Consider the following 16,278-nt stretch of genomic DNA (forward strand, 5'->3'; position numbering starts at 1 on the left):
TGTGTGTGTGTGTGTGTGTGTGTGTGTGCTTGCATTTACGTACATTTGTCTCCATGTTTGCGTGTGTGTATGTCTCCATATTGTGTGCGTCTGTGTGTGTGTGTGTGTGTGTGTGTGTGTGTGTGTGTGTGTGTGTGTGTGTGTGTGTGTGTGTGTGTGTGTGTGTGTGTGTGTGTGTGTGTGTGTGTGTGTATGTCTCCAAATTGTGTGTGTGTGTGTGTGTGTGTGTTTCTCCATGTTTGTTTGTCCGTCTGTGTGTGTTTCTGCGTGTGTGTATCTCCATGTTATTGTGTGTGTGTGTGTGTGTGTGTGTGTGTGTGTGTGTGTGTGTGTGTGTGTGTGTGTGTGTGTGTGTGTGTGTGTGTGTGTGTGTGTGTGTGTGTGTGTGTGTGTAGCTGCGGGGCGGCCCTCGTGGCCAAGATGCCACTGCGTGCCGTGTCAGTCGGCAGGCGACGGTGAGGGTCCGGAGGAGGGGGCGGTCTGCAGGAGGCTGCGCGGAGGAGGTGGAGGTGGAGGAGGAGGTGGTGGAGGAGGTGGTGGAGGTGGAGGAGAAGGAGGAGGGGGAAAGCACCATCCAGCCGACATGAACCTCTGCTGGAATGAGATCAAACGCAAGTCCCACAACATCCGGTGAGTGGTCGTTTTGGAGTCTCCTTGTTATCAAGTAAACTTTTTAACTGAATCCCATTTACAGATGGAAGGATGGATGAGCAATGTGTGAATCGGTGGACGACAGGCTGGGTCGACGGATAGATGGCTGGTGGAATGATAGGGGGCTGGATGGATGGACGATGAATGGACGACACATTTTGAGTTTGTCTATGGTTAAAAAAAGAAAGAAAAAAAAAAGATGCATGTTTGATTGCTTTGCGACGTAGCGTGCGACGAGGGGACGTTTTGTCTCCGCCACCATTGGCTTGGAAAATCTATCAGATGTGACTCAAGGAGAATTCATTTTCACGGATAAGTTAATGTATAAAAGTTATATTCGTGTTGTGTTTAGTCAAGATAATTAACGTTATGTCGTCTCATTTGAATGAAATGGCTGCAAGTAGCATAACGTTTACTTGCTAAATAACCTTTAAATCAGTCAACAACCCAAACAGCTGCAGATAATGTTATCATTATCCATGGTCAAGACAATCATACTAAATATAACTTTATGAGCACGCAGGCTCAGTCCTGAACGTAGCGACCCGGGTTCGAATCCTGCCCGTGTTCACATATTGCATGTCCCCCCCTTTATCACCCATACCTTTCTCTCTATCTCACTCTATAACAAAAAAAATAAATAAATGAGGATATTCAACAGAGATTTATGCTCTGAATAACAGCGATCTGACACAGGGAACTAAAGACGTGATCATCGTTATGCGTACCGTGTGTCTGGGAGTGGATACCGACGCTTGCCAGCCCTCCTCTCTTTAGAGCCATTGTTTTGTCAATATTCATACACAATAGCTGAATTACAAAGTACCCTTCCCTAAAAAAAAAGACTAACTGAATCGCAATAAACTCCAAACGTTCCCAATGGAATGAATTTGCTGTATAGAAGTGTATCCCGCTAGCTGTACAACGGTTAAGAGCAGGTAGAGTACTCCATGGCCCGTGGAGCTCTGGTGTGGGTGGGATGCAGATGAGATGTAAATAAAGACGATCAAACAGGCTTAACATAGACTGTACATAAAACAGATCAAACAGACTGAGCATAGACTCTATGTAAAACAAATTAAAGTGACATCCCGTGTAATGTAGAGAATGCAGATTAAACGGACTAAACATAGACTGTTAATTAAACAGAACAAACTGACTTATTATTTACATTTACATTTACATTTAGGGCATTTAGCAGACGCTTTTATCCAAAGCGACTTACATCAGTTAATACACACATTGACACACGGACGGCAGAGTCAACCATGCAAGGCGACAGCCAGCTCGTCAGGAGCAGTTAGGGTTAAGTGTCTTGCTCAGGGACACATCAACACTCAGCTAGGAGGAGCTGGGGATCGAACAAGCAAGACAACTGCTCTTCCTCCTGAGCTACATATTCAACTGACTGGACATAGACTCTATATAAAACATATTAAAATGAATTAACATCTAATGTATAGAATACAGATTCAACCGACTTAACATAGACTTTATATAAAGGAGGTTAAACAGACTCTTCATATGTCTACCTTGGTTGAAACTATCCAACTTCTTTTATACCCAAAATATGTTCCTAGAACACCAAAACACTACTTCTCGTTCAGATTGAGACCATGTGTTGATTCGTTTTTTGGTATTCCTGGCATCCCTAATATTAACCATTTGTGAACTTCAGTTTGATTCTATTAATGAATTCAGCAAGATGTCTTCTCTGAAGGGAATAGCCAAAAACAATCCTTCCTCCTGCGCGTGATGGTGTTTGATTCAGAGTGTGCACGTAGAGAGTAGAGGGGCTACCATGTTGGTATGAGCGAGAGCGTATCAATGTTTTGAGCGCAGCTCTGCAAAGAACTCCAACTTTTTTACCCATTTGAAAGAGTAAAAAAATCAAAGTCACTGTATGGGGAAATGACCCGCCGTAGTAATGCCAATGTGTGGGTAACACTGCAGTAGATTTGTAGCTTGTCATAGTAAGGTAAATCGATAGTGTTTTTTGTGTCTTTCCCAAAAAGGGGGTAAAGGGACAATGAAGCCCTTGAAAGGCGTACAAATGTAACAAAAAGAGGCCTTATTGGAACTACAGAATCTCTGGGTTTGACCTCGACAATATGGTTAACATCGGTCGTTTTTACGCAGTTGAATGCCGAAATATTGCATATTATCCCTTTAACCAGAAACGACCCTACTTATACAGACGGTTCATTTGTCCTCATTTCCACCTTCTGTTCTACAAGTTCTCTTGCTGTCAATGTTGTGCTGCACCATTGCAGCCCACCATTCGACTAAAACCGCTGTCTCTATTAATGTGATGTCGTTTAACGTCGTTTTCAATAGCTTTTCTCCACTCGCCGTATTTATTATTTATTTGCCAGGGGTTAATTTCGCTGTCGCGCACATCAGGCCGCAGACAGTGCCCGCGACTGCGCAATACAATTAGAGGCCATTTGTGTCCTTGCCGGGTCCCTTAATTGGTAGTCGACCGGGCCTGTCACGTCTTCAACTCCACTCCCACACACCATTTACACCATTGACCCCCGTGCATTTAGCCCACTTGACCCCTGTGCTGGTGGGGGGAAGGGGGTGGGGTCGGAGGCTGGGGCTTGTGTTGTTGGTGGGGGTTTGAGGAATCCGAGCTGTTTGAGGGGATTGCTGTAGAAAGCGGCGCGTCCCCTGCAGTGCTGAGTAATGAGATCGTTACCGAACGCCCGCGGCGACCGGCGTTTAGCCCCCGCCGTGGCCTCTCTGCGTGGCGGCCATGTGCGTCGGAGGGAGGGCCGGAAAAGAGCGGGAATCACCGGATGGATGCGCACACGACGAATGCCAGACAGGAGTGGTGGAATGTGCGTTGGGAAGACGATGATGGATGATGGGGACAACAGATGAGCCTATTTATGGGTACAGTTGATCAATGCAATCGGTTACGTTACATAGTTTGTGTTTTAGGTTTTGACAAGATTAATACTTTTTTTCGTTTCCCTCGTTGAAATGATCAGAAAGCAGCAAGGATTTTTGCCCAGACGAATTCTATTCTATTTTTCGATATGCTTGCCTTTGGTGGGGGGGACTTTGACTTGCGCTGCTCTGTGCGTAGAAGCGTGTTATTCAACATTTGGAGGATTTTCACCCCAAGCTGACCCTGATCGACTATTTGGCGAGAGAACAGTAGGACGTGATTGGTCGAGACTGTTTATTTTTTAGAGAACTTTCTAACCTTGACGGCTATCACCAGTAAGTGTTGTGGAATTTCAACCCATGGAAAGAGATGACTGGCTTCATAATAGCCCGTCACCCCCGTGAGCGACAGGCCTTTGAGCCTTTATGGGGGGAGATGAGTGAGAAACTAACTGCCCATCTAGGTCCTTTGTGCCACTATCCAATTAAACCGTTAGGCAATGAAATATCTGTGGTTAATAATGTAAGATGAAAGACGCCACCGCGAATGTCAAAGCCAGGGAGGTGTGACCGTTTTTCGAGAGAGAGGGGAAAAAAAAGAGGCATTTAAAATCTGAGTGAGTTGTGCATCGCATCGATTTCACGGTGCTCTCCCAGTGTTGACAAAGGAAACGATTCAGCCATTCTTCACTGTGTACAGAAACCATTCTGTTATCACACATGTAATGGATAGAAGTTTTATTACCCATGGGGCAATTTGCATGAAAATGTAAACAAATCCCTACACTGTTAGACATTATTCTAGATGTATATTGCCCTGATAAACAAATCATAAGTAAGTTGTGTGGTTCTTGTAAATGAGTTACAGTATAAAGAGCAATGACAAGGCATATAGATCAATACATCATGATGTTGTATACAGTTATTAGTACATCATTTACAATAGTGGACCATCTACCCAGAAAATATGAGCATAATTTATTGTTACTATTTCCCAGATGCCTCCAATTGAAAAGAACTCACTGATTATATGCTTGTTTTCTTTCCAAAACAAACCAACAAAAATAGCTTATCCAAGGGACATTTTTATGCCCAATACCGAAAACCTGTCACGTACACTGATAATAATCCTAATGATAATCAAAAGTGTGGTTTGGCTGTAATATCTTGGGCCAAAAGTTCCAAGACCGATAAAACAATTATATTTGTACAATGAAAGCAATGTCATATAGAAAAGTGGTGCTCTGTTTTTACACCACTAATGGAGGTGCAAGAAGAGGAGCTAACAGGTTCCTGGGGAAACAATCATTAAGCCGATGAGTGCTAACCAAGCACATGGGGTTTTGTCACAGTTGCTATTGAATCTACTCTCCTGATGTTGTGCGCACTAGTTGTTCTCAACACCAGCCGAAGCTAGGTCAGGTTTTTGTTTTCTTCAGGGAAAAAAAAGGTGGTTTACATGCAAACTTCAATAGTGTACCTAATCTTGTCTTACTATTTAACATCATTAAAGATTATCTGCTTTGATGCCCAATCGTGTGCAAGGTATTTACTGGGTTACTTTGATGAATGTCAGCTCAAGTATGCTTGTGGGTTTTTGCACACCTGCAAGCTAGTTTGCGGGTGTGTGCGTGAACGCATGGAGGCCTATGTTTAAATGTTCATGGCACTCAAATGTATTTCTGCGGTTGTGTGCGCATGTGTGTCTGAGGGGGAGGGATAGCTAACCAAGACCATATCTCTATTGTATGGGGCTGGTTGCGTTGCGGGGGCCTGGTCGTTGCGCGGCGGGGAATGTCCTCCCAGGGCTGGCGTGGGCGTCACAGCAGAATGATGTGAATGTGTTCGCCACACGGCTTGGATGACTGCAGAGGTCCCGCCCACAGGCCAGAGTCACTCTGAGGGCAAGGGGAGACCTCTGCATTGTTTCTGCTGTGGATTCAGCTTGTTGTTGTTGTTGTTGTTGTTGTTGTTGTTGTTGATGTCCTGGTTCTGTTCCTTCGTCTCAATATATTTTGTGGATTTTTATTTTTACGTTACCGTCACAGTGTCCTGTAAACGTCTCTGTGGCATCCTTCATATTTACATTCTGGTTAACCAGCTCTGCCTTTACTAACACAGCGTGTGAAGAGCAGCTGTGTTTATTTATATATGTCAACTGAGCCCAATTATCATCCACCGCCAATGGTGATTAAACTTATTATTGAAATAAGGTGTGTTCAAGTGATCCCTTGGGGATGGATAGAAATCAACAACTGGATTTTGCATCTCTCTCTCTCTAACGCTCTCGCTCTCACTCTCTAACACTCTCTCTCCATCTAGCCACACTGCATTCCCCTGACATTTTTCACCGTCTGTTCCTCACCAGCCAACAAAGGCTGTTTCCCTCATCTCCCCTCTCTTTCAGGTTTCCAACCGTATCTCTCTTTAAAGCACTCTCTATCGATCTCTCTCTCTTGCTCATGTCTCTGACTCTTAAAATCTCCATCCTCCATCCTCCTCACAGCATGGTTTCAACCCGGTCTCAGCTACCCGGATCCACTTAGCCCCCTAGTGTTCCTGCGACCCCCCCCCCCCCCCCCCACACACACACACACACACACACACACAGGCGATCCACCCAGCGCCTGCAGCTCCCACCAGTGTCCAATGACATAATTGTTATTCTTTTAGGGTCAGCAGCAGCAAAAGATCGAGCTGTTGGTAGTGACGGGGGATTAGGATTTACGCGTGTACGAACCGACTGTCAGTTCCGCTTTCGGAGATTCAGTCTGCGTCCTACAGTGCGTTTTCTTTTTGTTTTTGGCCTTGTTGCTCATCCTCAGAAAGTGTTTGAGGTTATTCGGGGGATTCCTGAAGAGGGGGTGACAGATGCTGTTCTGCTGTTTGAGCAGGTAACCCACGCGCAACGCCTTTGACCCATATTTCACAGTTGAAGCGACTGTTTGACCCGTTTGATTCGTCTGAGTGACACTCCATTTGACAAAACATGGCAGACTCTGACGTCCCGCTGGATTCCCACAACAGAGAGCTTTGTCTACCCGACCCCCCCCCCCTCCAACATCGCTATCTCTCTACCCTCCCTCGATCCCTCGGCCCCTTGTGCTCTAGATGCATCTCCCTCATGCCTCAGCCCCTTTTGCCCAGAGATTTCTGGTGTTTCAAGTCAAGCTGTTTCACGATGTGCCGGTGAGCCTGGGAATTAAGATTTAATAAAGGAGTGCTTCAAACGCCGTTGGGAGAACAGTCACAGCTGGATCGCTGGGTGGGTTCCTCCCATGTCAATTGCATGCGAGTTTCGCAACAAACTTAACTTTCTCAGATGCTGTGTCGGATGGGAAATCCCAGTATGGAATTGATGGGCTACTGTGGGAACGAATCAATAAATGGTGTGTATATATGTGCATGCGTATATAGGAGTGCATATCTGCGCTGTTTGTTACATGCGTTTGTCTGCATATGTATATCTGAATGTGTTTTGTTCTGCAAGGCATTTGTGTGTGTTTGTGTGGGTGTCTGTGTCTGCGTGCATCTGTTCTAATGTAACATTGTACCCAATGTTCGTGTGTGTGTGTGTGTGTGTGTGTGTGTGTGTGTGTGTCTGTGTTTGTCAGGGTTTCCCAGGGTGCTGTGCTATTACAACAATCATCTCGTGCGGAACAAATCCCAGGTTCGAGCTCGGACTAGCAGGGCTTGGTAACCAGGTTCCGTGCACACTCTGTACCCAATAAAGCAATCAGGAAAGGTGGTGTGGAGTGTGCAGAAAGGGTGTACTCCAGTCTTTAGCAGAAAGAGAATATCTCTGAGAACATGTCTCTCTAAGAAGAAAAAAAATTTGGGCAAACGAAGGCAATTATATTTGACAGCGTCTGGGTTGCACTACCCTGACAATCAAAACTCGAACACACATCAAAATGATGAATCAAAGAAAGTAGAGGCCTCCACAGTCCCAACGACTGTTATATAATATATAATAAAGCAGTAGGGATGTGTGAAAAGGAGTCCATATCAAATGTAATATCAACTCGAAGCACAAATGTATGCACATATTTGTACACATTCATTCATAAAGGGAATGAACACACACACACACACACAAACAAACACTGACACACACACGCACACATAAACGCGCTCATCATGCCCTGATAGTACTCCATGCCTGCTACCTGTCAGACTTGGTAAGCTTCTCCTCTCTCCCACCAGAACCCTCCCCTCTCCACTGCGTCAAGAAGGATCCAAGGAACCATTTGTGTGTGTGTGTGTGTGTGTGTGTGTGTGTGTGTGTGTGTGTGTGTGTGTGTGTGTGTGTGTGTGTGTGTGTGTGTGTGTGTGTGTGTGTGTGTGTGTGTGTGTGTGTGTGTGTGTGTGTGCACTTGTTTGGTCAGGGATGCACTGACATAGTTATAGCCTTCGCCATTTACACCTGTGATTTGAAGGTAGAATATGTAATTTTCTCTTAATCAAAGCAATAACAAAAATCTTATTTTGATGACATCGTTGCCCTGAAAAGCGTATGACGGTTCTCAGCAGAATGTTTAGAGACAAGGTTATGTTTGGAAGTTTTATTCACGCTATGTTAAATCACGTAATGTAATTTCAGTGTAATGAAATAGCCGTCAGTCGAAGTAGAATTAGTCGATGAGTTGGAAACGCAAACAGCAATTACATTGTCCGTTAAGGTAGCCCATCACTGTTATCCGTGGTCAAAACAATCATATTAAAATAATGCCTGCAATAAACTGGCGCAACAGGCTGACTTGTTTATTATTAATTATCATAAAGTATATACCATACTTTAATGGATAAACTTCAAGATTCCCGTTGTAGGCTTTCATTTGAAAGCAGCAGCCCTATCCCCTACCTAACATACCGTGCATCATATATTACAAACGCATCTCCATAATTAAAGCATTCGTATTCAGTGTGTTTACTGGGTATACGCCTGCACACGTACATATATTAACCATGCATAAACATATGCACAACTAACAATGCCTCACCGTGTATCTTTAGTTGAATGTGGCTAAGCTTAGCGTCTGACTCACCCTGCTTGTGCTGGTTAACGCGACTGAAGATAGCGGTGAGTCACTCGCACTCTTGGGGTGGGCGAGTTCCTTCTCTTGGTGCTGCATCTCGTCTGGATTTGCAATAGGTCACAAGGTAATTTATTTCCAATAGAAGTCCTTTGTGGTGTTTATTCGTGGGTGTGTGTACACCCTAACCTTGATGAAGTGCCACCGTCTTCCGCCTCTAAAGATGATTCTGCGTTTCAGATTTCAACAGGAGAAAGGGAGGAGGTAAACTTGAAGTGGAAGTGTGCGTTGATCCTTTAAGGTTTGATGTTGTTATGGTAGTTTGAGGGCCTCCCAGTGGTGTTATCAACGTTATATACGGAGTGTAGGAGTGTATGTGGGACACAAACTCTCGAGGAGGAAATTAGTACTTTCATGCGTCTTTAATTGAGCCATCTAGCCAAACAGAAAAAGATCTAAAGTAAGCTAAGGAAAAATACATCTACAAAAATAAATTGCATTAATGAAGTCAACCGTTGGCTGGGATTGCTTTTATAAACGTTTCTGGGTCTAATGACACAGCAAACACCACATTTCATGCAATTCAATTTTTTTATTAATCCCTCACATAATTTCAAAGCGCCGGATAATGTTTACAGATTAATGCAAACGTCTGTTTGTGTGTGTGTGTGTGTGTGAGCGTCTGTGTGTGAGAGGCATCATCTCGGCTCCCTCTTTATCCCTGAACGTCCCCTCAGAGCGAAGGAGGTAGGGGTGCTATTGGGTAGATGGCTAGCTCTAATTTGATATTATATTTACTTTTTTTGGAGCTTGCTGAAAAATCCACCAAACACATGCTGTGCTCCTCTTCCCATGAATGATCAGCTAACTGGGGCATTAGCCCTCGTTCTGATCTCTCTCTCTCTCTCTCTCTCTCTCTCTCTCTCTCTCTCTCTCTCTCTCTCTCTCTCTCTCTCTCTCTCTCTCTCTCTCTCTCTCTCTGTGTCTTTACTGTGTGACATTGGGAGGTAACTCTGGCATTTCCTTATTGAAAATGTCCCCAAGTTATGACTGATTCTGGCTGACCCCACTCTGGCTCTGCTGCTTTGTCTTCAGTGATTGGATGTTTGATTAGATTTCAGTCTGGCATGCCGTGAAGGTGATTTACTTTATTTTATTTTTTTGGGCAAAGCAAAGTGCTTTGAGAAAGAGAGTCCACAGGCCTGCTGCAATTCGGCCGTGTCATTCACCAGGCCCACCTCACAGGAACACACACACACACACACACACACACACACACACACACACACACACACACACACACACACACACACACACACACACACACACACACACACACACACACACACACACCCCAACACAAACACTCTGCCCACCCCTCACCCAACACACGCACCCTACCAGACACACACAAAGATCGAGCCTGCTGCCCAATCAACAACACACACACACACACACACACACACACACACACACACACACACACACACACACACACACACACACACACACACACACATCCCAAAACACACACATCCCGACACACACACCAACCCACACCCGCTCAGAGTGCAATATGCGCAGAGTGATGCAGATTGGATTTCAATTTGGCACGGAAACTGCATTTCATTTAAGAGCCAGCTACACACGGGACGCCGTGTCGCTCGCTTTGACTAGCAATGAGCGCCATAATACAGGGTGTCATACACAGTAAAACAACACACTCCTTCCCGGTGAACGGCATGATAAAATATACACGCATATATTCATGTACCATAATCACACATGAACTACTGTTGTCATAGAAGTTCACGTCCAATTCTCTCTCTCTCTCTCTCTCTCTCTCTCTCTCTCTCTCTCTCTCTCTCTCTCTCTCTCTCTCTCTCTCTCTCTCTCTCTCTCTCTCTCTCTGTTGCGTTTGAAGCAGAGCCTGCATAATGTTGCGTTGCTGGAGAGTGTGCAGAATGCTGAGGTCTAGGACGTGGAAACAGGGGACACAGGAAACAGTTGGCCAGGTAGCCGTCTGCACAGTTATCCCATTGGTATTGATTAGCATTGTCTGTCATCCTGACAGATTTCCCATAGCCCGTCCTGTGCATGTCAGATGAGCTCAGGCCACTACAGGCTGAGGAGCTGTAAAAGAGAGAAGCAACGTCTTTTTCATTGTTTTATTATTATATTGGATTATATGACTTATTTCACACATGTCGTTGTTTTTTACTAGGAGGTTGAATCATGCATTTATCTTATTTATCACAGTGTATATTTAATCAGACCTTGGCTTGACCTTAAAGGGTTGTTACCCGGTTTATATGGCCCATATGGCCTTGCCCATTCACAACCTTTAAGGCTATTTTATGTCTCTCTCTCTCTCTCTCTCTCTCTCTCTCTCTCTCTCTCTCTCTCTCCTCTCGCTCTCATCTCTCTCTCATCTCTTCTCTCTCTCTCCTCTCTCTCTCTCTCTCTCCTCTCTCCTCCTCTCTCTCCCTCAATCTCTCTCTCTCTCTCTCTCTCTCTCTCTCTCTCTCTCTCTCTCTCTCTCTTCCCCCCTTAGGCTTGAGTGTTCTATTACCTTCCTATTTGTGCTGGTATACAATTAGCCTTTAATGACCGTAACCTTACCGAGATATCTCTCTCTCTCTCTCTCTCTCTCTCTCTCTCTCTCTCTCTCTCTCTCTCTCTCTCTCTCTCTCTCTCTCTCTCAGAGAGGCGCAGAATGCTTTGCTAAATTTACTCATCTCTGTGTTGCGTCTAATAACACTGTTGAAGAACATTGGGGTCAAACAAGTTTTATAAGTGTTTCTTAATGCAAAGGGTCATGAAAAGGGTCATGAGACAACTGGAGGAAAGCCTTAGTCACCTGTGTGATGCCCTCTTAAACATCCACTGAGAGCATCACTGAGACAACCTGGCTAAACTCTGCTTGTGATGTACAAACTGTTGAATATGCCCACACACTCACTCATCACTCACTCACTCATTTCCTTTTTGGTTTAATACCCGCAGGCACTTAATGAAATGACTACACCTCATAATAAACTGGCTTGTCGTGCTCCAAGTCCTTTGTTTGCTCTCTCCACACACACACAACCACACACACACGCACGCACGCACGCACGCACGCACGCACGCACATACACACACGCACGCACGCACACAAACACCTAGCATATTCTCTTCAAAGGACAGCTAGAATTCCCAATAAATAGCCTATGAATGAATATAATGATGTTTCAAGCGGAAATGTAATCACCTCTGTCATGTCTTCTCTTCTTTCTCTGCCCTCTCCTCTACCCTCTCCTTTCTCCCCTCTCCTCTTACCTCCCCCCTTCCCCCTCTCATATCCACCTCTCCTCTCGCCTCTCCCCTGTCCCCTCTCCCCTCTCCTCTCTCCTCTACCCTCTCCTTCCCCCCCGCTCCATCCTCTCTCCATTTCCCTCTCTCCTTTCACCTCTCTAGTCTTCCTCTCCTCTCCTCTCTCTTCTCTGTATCCTTTCTCCTCTCATTCCGTGACCCCTTCGCTCCTCCCCCCCCCCCCCCCCCCCTCTTCTCCTCGTAAGAGAATCCTATAACACGGCAGTGTCTGCTGTTCCACTGATTCCATTCCATGACTTTGTCTCAGCCTATGTGTGTTTATTAGAAAGGGGGAGAGAGAGAGATAGAGAGAGAGAAAAATAAATAAAATAAATAATTAACTCAAAGGTGGCTAATACAACAATTATGTATTTAAGTGAATGCTGAACAAACACTTTTTAGATGTGATATAGGCCAACCATGCAAGTGCATTTCACCGTTCAGATAAGAGTGTGTGTGTGTGTGTGTGTGTGTGTGTGTGTGTGTGTGTGTGTGTGTGTGTGTGTGTGTGTGTGTGTGTGTGTGTGTGTGTGTAAATATACACATATATATATGCGTATGTATCATTTCTATTTAAAGTATTGAATTTATGATTTACTGGATTTGGACGTGACAGTGATAGCTGGCGTTCTCTACGGCTCATCGCGTTCATGTTAAACATGTCATTCGTTTTCAGTGGAATAAGTGGGAAGCGAAGAAAAGTGATGAAGAAAAATAAATGATTAAAGTTGATTTGATTATGTTTCTTAGCATAGTTATAAACGACACCCTCAAGCGTTGGTGTTAATGTTGAGCTGAGTGCTAACGTCCTCAACTCATTAAGCTATACAAATGTAACACTCTATAACTGGTAGGATAGAAGACCAACCATGCACTCATATTCTAGTTCCAACCTGGACATATTCAGAAAAACATAAAAACAGCCCTACGAACATGGATTCGTCTGCCCAGCACACAAGAGTAAAACTGGCATTCAGAAAGCCGCGAGGGTCATTCCCCGAGACAACAGATCACATGACCTCCTGATTCACTCAGGTCTGCCAACACACATTTGAACCGGGGACCCTATCAATAGAAAGTAATAATACAAGCTTGACTTCAGCTCAACCTCCGTCCACAGTGGTTTGCAGGCCCTGAACCCCTTCACCTGAAACCATGTGGACTTACACTTCCCAGAGTAATATGATGAACCTACAATCTGTACCTGACACACTGAGGACAGTCTGCCTCGTCAGGATGGTTACAGTCATGCGGGGTTGACCAACTGGTGACTCAGCTTCATAGTCGATTCATAGATGTTGATGTCCTTCATGATAAGCTATTTTTGGCTTTTTTTTTTTTTAAGTATGAGTCAGACGTGGCCGGTTGTCTTATACAGGATCTGGTCTGTCTACTGTGTAGTTATTTAAAAGTGTTATTATGAGTGACGGATGGTGAAAAAAAACAAAAAAAACAGTGCTTGTGTGGGAGGGGTCCTACTTAAGGGCTCGGCCCAACCAAACAAGTAGCCTTGAGCGTGGCAAAGCTAGGCAACGCCCCGCACCCTCTCTGGTGGCTGCTTGGGGGGGTTTACCACTTTGTTGATGGAAGTGCATAAAACAAGGAAAGAAAATTCAACCACGAGTCTGTATGGGCTGACAGAACTCACTGAATGACCATTGTCCAATCGCATGGCTGGACACGCATTGCAAGACGCACTCATTTGCATAAAATGGACTCAAGTTAAACTTTTCTGCGTTCCCTTTACACGCATCGCAATCCCCCGCCCGCACGCCAGCCTTCCCAGAATCCCTTGCACCACACGATCACGCCTCCAATACAAAGTAAATGGGAGGCGAGTGCCACAGTTGAGGCCACGGTATTGGTGGGGGCGAGATGTTAGAATGCCTACAGGTATGCTGCAGACATTCCAGATTGAACCCGGAAACCTTCAGCGGAAAGCGGAACGACTATCCTGTCAAAATTCTGCAATTCATCGAAATGTAATTTAATTTTAATGTTGGAGTCAGTTGAGCATGATAATTGTGGTGTTGTGGTGCAGACATGGCCCACTGAAGGTGTAGCGAGCGCAGGTGGACAGGAAGTGGGAGATCCTGGCAGGTTACGGTGGATGTTTTTTATATTTTGCTTTCTATTTTTGTGACTCATGAGCCAGGGGACTAGGTTCACATCCAGCCCCGCATACGTTATCTGTAGCCGGATACATCGACGTTGTCGTCACTGTCAGCCACACTGAGTTCCCTTCGCATTTCTCCCAGTCAGTGTTCGTCAGCAGCCAACAAAGACTTTTTCGTTCTTTCAGGTTTTTTCTCTCTCTTCTCTCTCCTCTCTCTCTCTCTCTCTCTCTCTCTTCTGTCATATCTCTCCTCATCGTCGTCCTCTCTATCCTCCTCTTCTCTCGCTCTCTCTCTCCTCTCCGTTCTCTCTCCTATCTCATCTCCTCTCTCTCTCGCTCTCTCTCTCTCTCTCTCTCGTTCTCTCTCTCTCTCTCTCTCTCTCGATGGCTTACTCTCTGTCTCTTTAAATCTCTCTCTCCCTCCTCCAAGCATCTCTCTTCAAGCTTTGGATCCTGTTCCCACTCATCATCTCTGTGTTGACAGGCTTGGCAGATGACCTGTGTACCATGCAGTAAAGGAAAACATTTAAAAAGAAAACTCCCATACACACACACACACACACACACACACACACACACACACACACACACACACACACACACACACACACACACACACACACACACACACACACACACACACACACCACTCCCCTCCCACCCGCACACACACATACACACCATACACTCATTACAAACACACACACAACCACACACACACAGACCATACTGCCACCCCAAACACACCCTCCATGCCTCATGGGATGTCCCATGCTGCAGGCAGGTGGCAAACGGACTCATCACCCCTCTATTGGGTTCCAAGTGTGCGCCAGCGCACCTGTGAACAGCCCCAATCTGCTCTACATAATACTTCGAACCTGATTGATTTCTTGTTGTGCCAGGGCTGCAACAAGGAATCAATACACGGCCAGGGCCGCTTATTGGCTGAGAAACACACACACACACACACACACACACACACACACACACACACACACACACACACACACACACACACACACACACACACACACACACACACACACGTATAGATAGTTTTGTTTTAAAAAAACACATTTCAGAATGAATCTTCGAAAAAATTACTAACTTAGAAAAACAACTGAATTTATTTTTTTTGATATATTCAGTTACTGAACCCATTATTTAGTGCTCAACCGATTCTGTTTTGTGTGTGTGTGTGTGTGTGTGTGTGTGTGCGTGGGTTCCTGCGTCTTTAGGGTGCGGCTGGAGGCCTTCTCGGACAACAGTGGCAAGCTGCAGTTGTCCCTGCAGGAGATCGTTGAGTGGCTGACCTCCAAGGACGAGGAGCTGTCCCAGCAGCTTCCCATAGGGGGCGATGTCAGCGCCGTCCAGCACCAGGCAGAGTTCCACCAGGTACCGTACTCGGATCGTACCCCAAATGCTACGGTCACATAAAGCCTACGATTAGACACTAGTGTGTCTAATCGTATCCCGACTACGATGAAGTGAGTACAAATTGCTACCGAGAAGTATCGGGTATATCCTGTCATCGGAAATCAAGTTTCGGGCTAATAATGTCTTAGCGGGACTCGTTTAATTCACACCGTGGCAGAATCTGCCTTAGGGGTCTGACAATGTCCTGGATGCCCTTCCCTTTTCCCTACCCGGAAGACTGTGAATGACACTTCATCTCCTCCATGGAGCAGCCTGCCCTCCCCTAACAACTTCTAAGCTCCTATTACTCAGCTGTCTGTCAAAATAACGACTAAATTCCAGGATGCATCAGTCAGTCTGGCTTGTTATCGATGAACGGATCGATCTAGGGGGGGATAAAGATGAGGTAGGATTTCACTGTGGTTTCCGGACACTCCAGCAGGATGTCTTCATTAGTTTTTACTGATTCTTGTTGAATTACCTTGTTTTGTAGCGCTGCTTTAATTTGTTTGGGTGTGTGTGTGTGTCTGTTTTGTATGATTGTGTGTGTGTGTGTGTGTGTGTGTGTGCGTGTGCGTGTGTGTGTGTGTGTGTGTGCACACTGCTTCAAGCCAAATTGATCATGATGTTATATACATTTAAAAGTGTCCAAGCATCACCAACATTGATGTCATTTGAAGACAATTAAAACATTTGCTCACCAGCATCCATCACCAGAGTTGACGTTTTTAATCGATTGTAAACTAAATGTGGAATTGAATGGATGCCATCCACATCTACTTTCACCACAAGCTGATCAACGATGCTTGC

General features: G+C 45.2%; 1 protein-coding gene across 4 annotated transcripts in view; it reads left to right on the top strand.

The window, feature by feature from the left end:
* Positions 1-16,278, top strand: part of drp2 (dystrophin related protein 2) — a 127,387-nt gene that overhangs the window by 58,957 nt on the left and 52,152 nt on the right. For all 4 annotated transcript variants that reach the window (XM_056600382.1, XM_056600383.1, XM_056600380.1 and 1 more), the window contains 2 exons: positions 396-630; positions 15,291-15,447. In XM_056600382.1, the coding sequence (XP_056456357.1) occupies positions 584-630; positions 15,291-15,447 (204 nt within the window). In that variant the 5' untranslated portion in view covers positions 396-583. The remainder of the gene's footprint in view (positions 1-395; positions 631-15,290; positions 15,448-16,278) is intronic.

This window comes from Gadus chalcogrammus, chromosome 10 (genome assembly GCF_026213295.1).
Source record: "Gadus chalcogrammus isolate NIFS_2021 chromosome 10, NIFS_Gcha_1.0, whole genome shotgun sequence".
NCBI lineage: Eukaryota > Metazoa > Chordata > Actinopteri > Gadiformes > Gadidae > Gadus > Gadus chalcogrammus.